A 1,282-nucleotide genomic window follows, 5' to 3' on the forward strand; every position below is an offset into this window, starting at 1 on the left:
CAGCCAGTCTGGGACGTATGGGACATTTGCCTACTGCAGGTTTCTCATGTCTTGCAGTGAATGAAATCACTGACCAGAAAGGTTATGGACTGAAAGACCTTAGATCTGATCTAATATGGCAGGTCTTGTGTACCTTTTCTGTATGGGGCTGGTTGACCAAAAAAAAAACCATTGTAGCTCTCCATTCTTCTTGGGGACACTTCCACATGGCTTATTTCTGCTTGATTTCTACCCTATCTCATCTTTGCAGAAAGAACTATTCCTGGAAAGGGGGGGGGGGAAGGGTGACTGGGAGGCAGAAGTTGGCTCATTCATCTGTCTTCCCACTCTTCCCAAAAAAATCTTTCATGCAGAAATGTTGCTCCTGGTGTTTTAAACCATACTAGTTATATAAATAAATGTTTATCTTCAAAGATATGATCCAAGATACTATGAAACACTTTCACCTGCAAGAGAAATTACTGTGTTAACTAGTTGATAGTAAGAACAGCAGAGGATGTTCTGAGATCTCCTCCAAAAGCTTTCAAGAAAAGGCTGGAAAGTCATTTGTCTGGGATGGTCTAATAACAGCAAATCTTGCACCTTCAGGGAACTGGACTAGATAAAGTGAAAGGTCCCTTCCTACTGTATTAATCTATGATCTGTCTTTTTGCCCTGTCCTATATTTATAATGTAGTACTGCTAACGAGATTGGGAGGTAAGCTTTCGGGAGTCTTTTTTTTTTTTTTGTTACTAGATGTTTGTTCTCCTAAAGACAAGCTTATTTTTATTCTTATTTTTCAGGCCACAGATAAACCTTTCGTACTCTGGCAGTGGCCCAGATATGTTCGGGTTAGTGTCAAGCATCTTAGAAGAGCCAAACAAGCCAGAACCAGTTACGGATTGGTAAGTTTTATGCTGCAGAATCCCATTAAGTTGAATGTCCTGCTGTCTCGATTGTTATCGCACAGGCATGGTATTTCTAGTTTCTTAGTATTGTGTGATACAGAGCAGAGTTTCCTGAAACGCATTTTGTATTTCTGGAGGTACTGCAAAAATCTCTGGTTTTGATGCTGATGGATCATTTCTGCTAAATCCTTTTGGATGAGATGTTAGCAAAATGTGGCCTGGGGGCCGGATGCAGCCCACGAGGCCATTCTGTCTGGCCCACGGGGTCCCTAAACAATTTAGGAAATTCATATTTATCTGCCCCTGGCTGCCTATCATGCGGCCCTCGATGGCTTGCCAAAACTCAGTAAGCAGCCCTCTGCCCAAAATAATTGCCCACCCCTGCACTAACAGA

At 42.2% G+C, this 1,282-nt stretch overlaps 1 protein-coding gene across 3 annotated transcripts in view; it reads left to right on the top strand.

Moving 5' to 3' along the window:
* The window catches only part of LOC109291177 (meiosis-specific coiled-coil domain-containing protein MEIOC-like), a 37,884-nt gene that overhangs the window by 14,184 nt on the left and 22,418 nt on the right, over positions 1-1,282 (top strand). For all 3 annotated transcript variants that reach the window (XM_019508052.1, XM_019508055.1, XM_019508053.1), the window contains one exon: positions 784-885. In XM_019508052.1, coding sequence (XP_019363597.1) covers positions 784-885 — 102 coding nt within the window. The remainder of the gene's footprint in view (positions 1-783; positions 886-1,282) is intronic.

Source organism: Gavialis gangeticus, unplaced genomic scaffold (genome assembly GCF_001723915.1).
Source record: "Gavialis gangeticus isolate Ggan-Ray unplaced genomic scaffold, GavGan_comp1, whole genome shotgun sequence".
Classification (NCBI taxonomy): domain Eukaryota; kingdom Metazoa; phylum Chordata; order Crocodylia; family Gavialidae; genus Gavialis; species Gavialis gangeticus.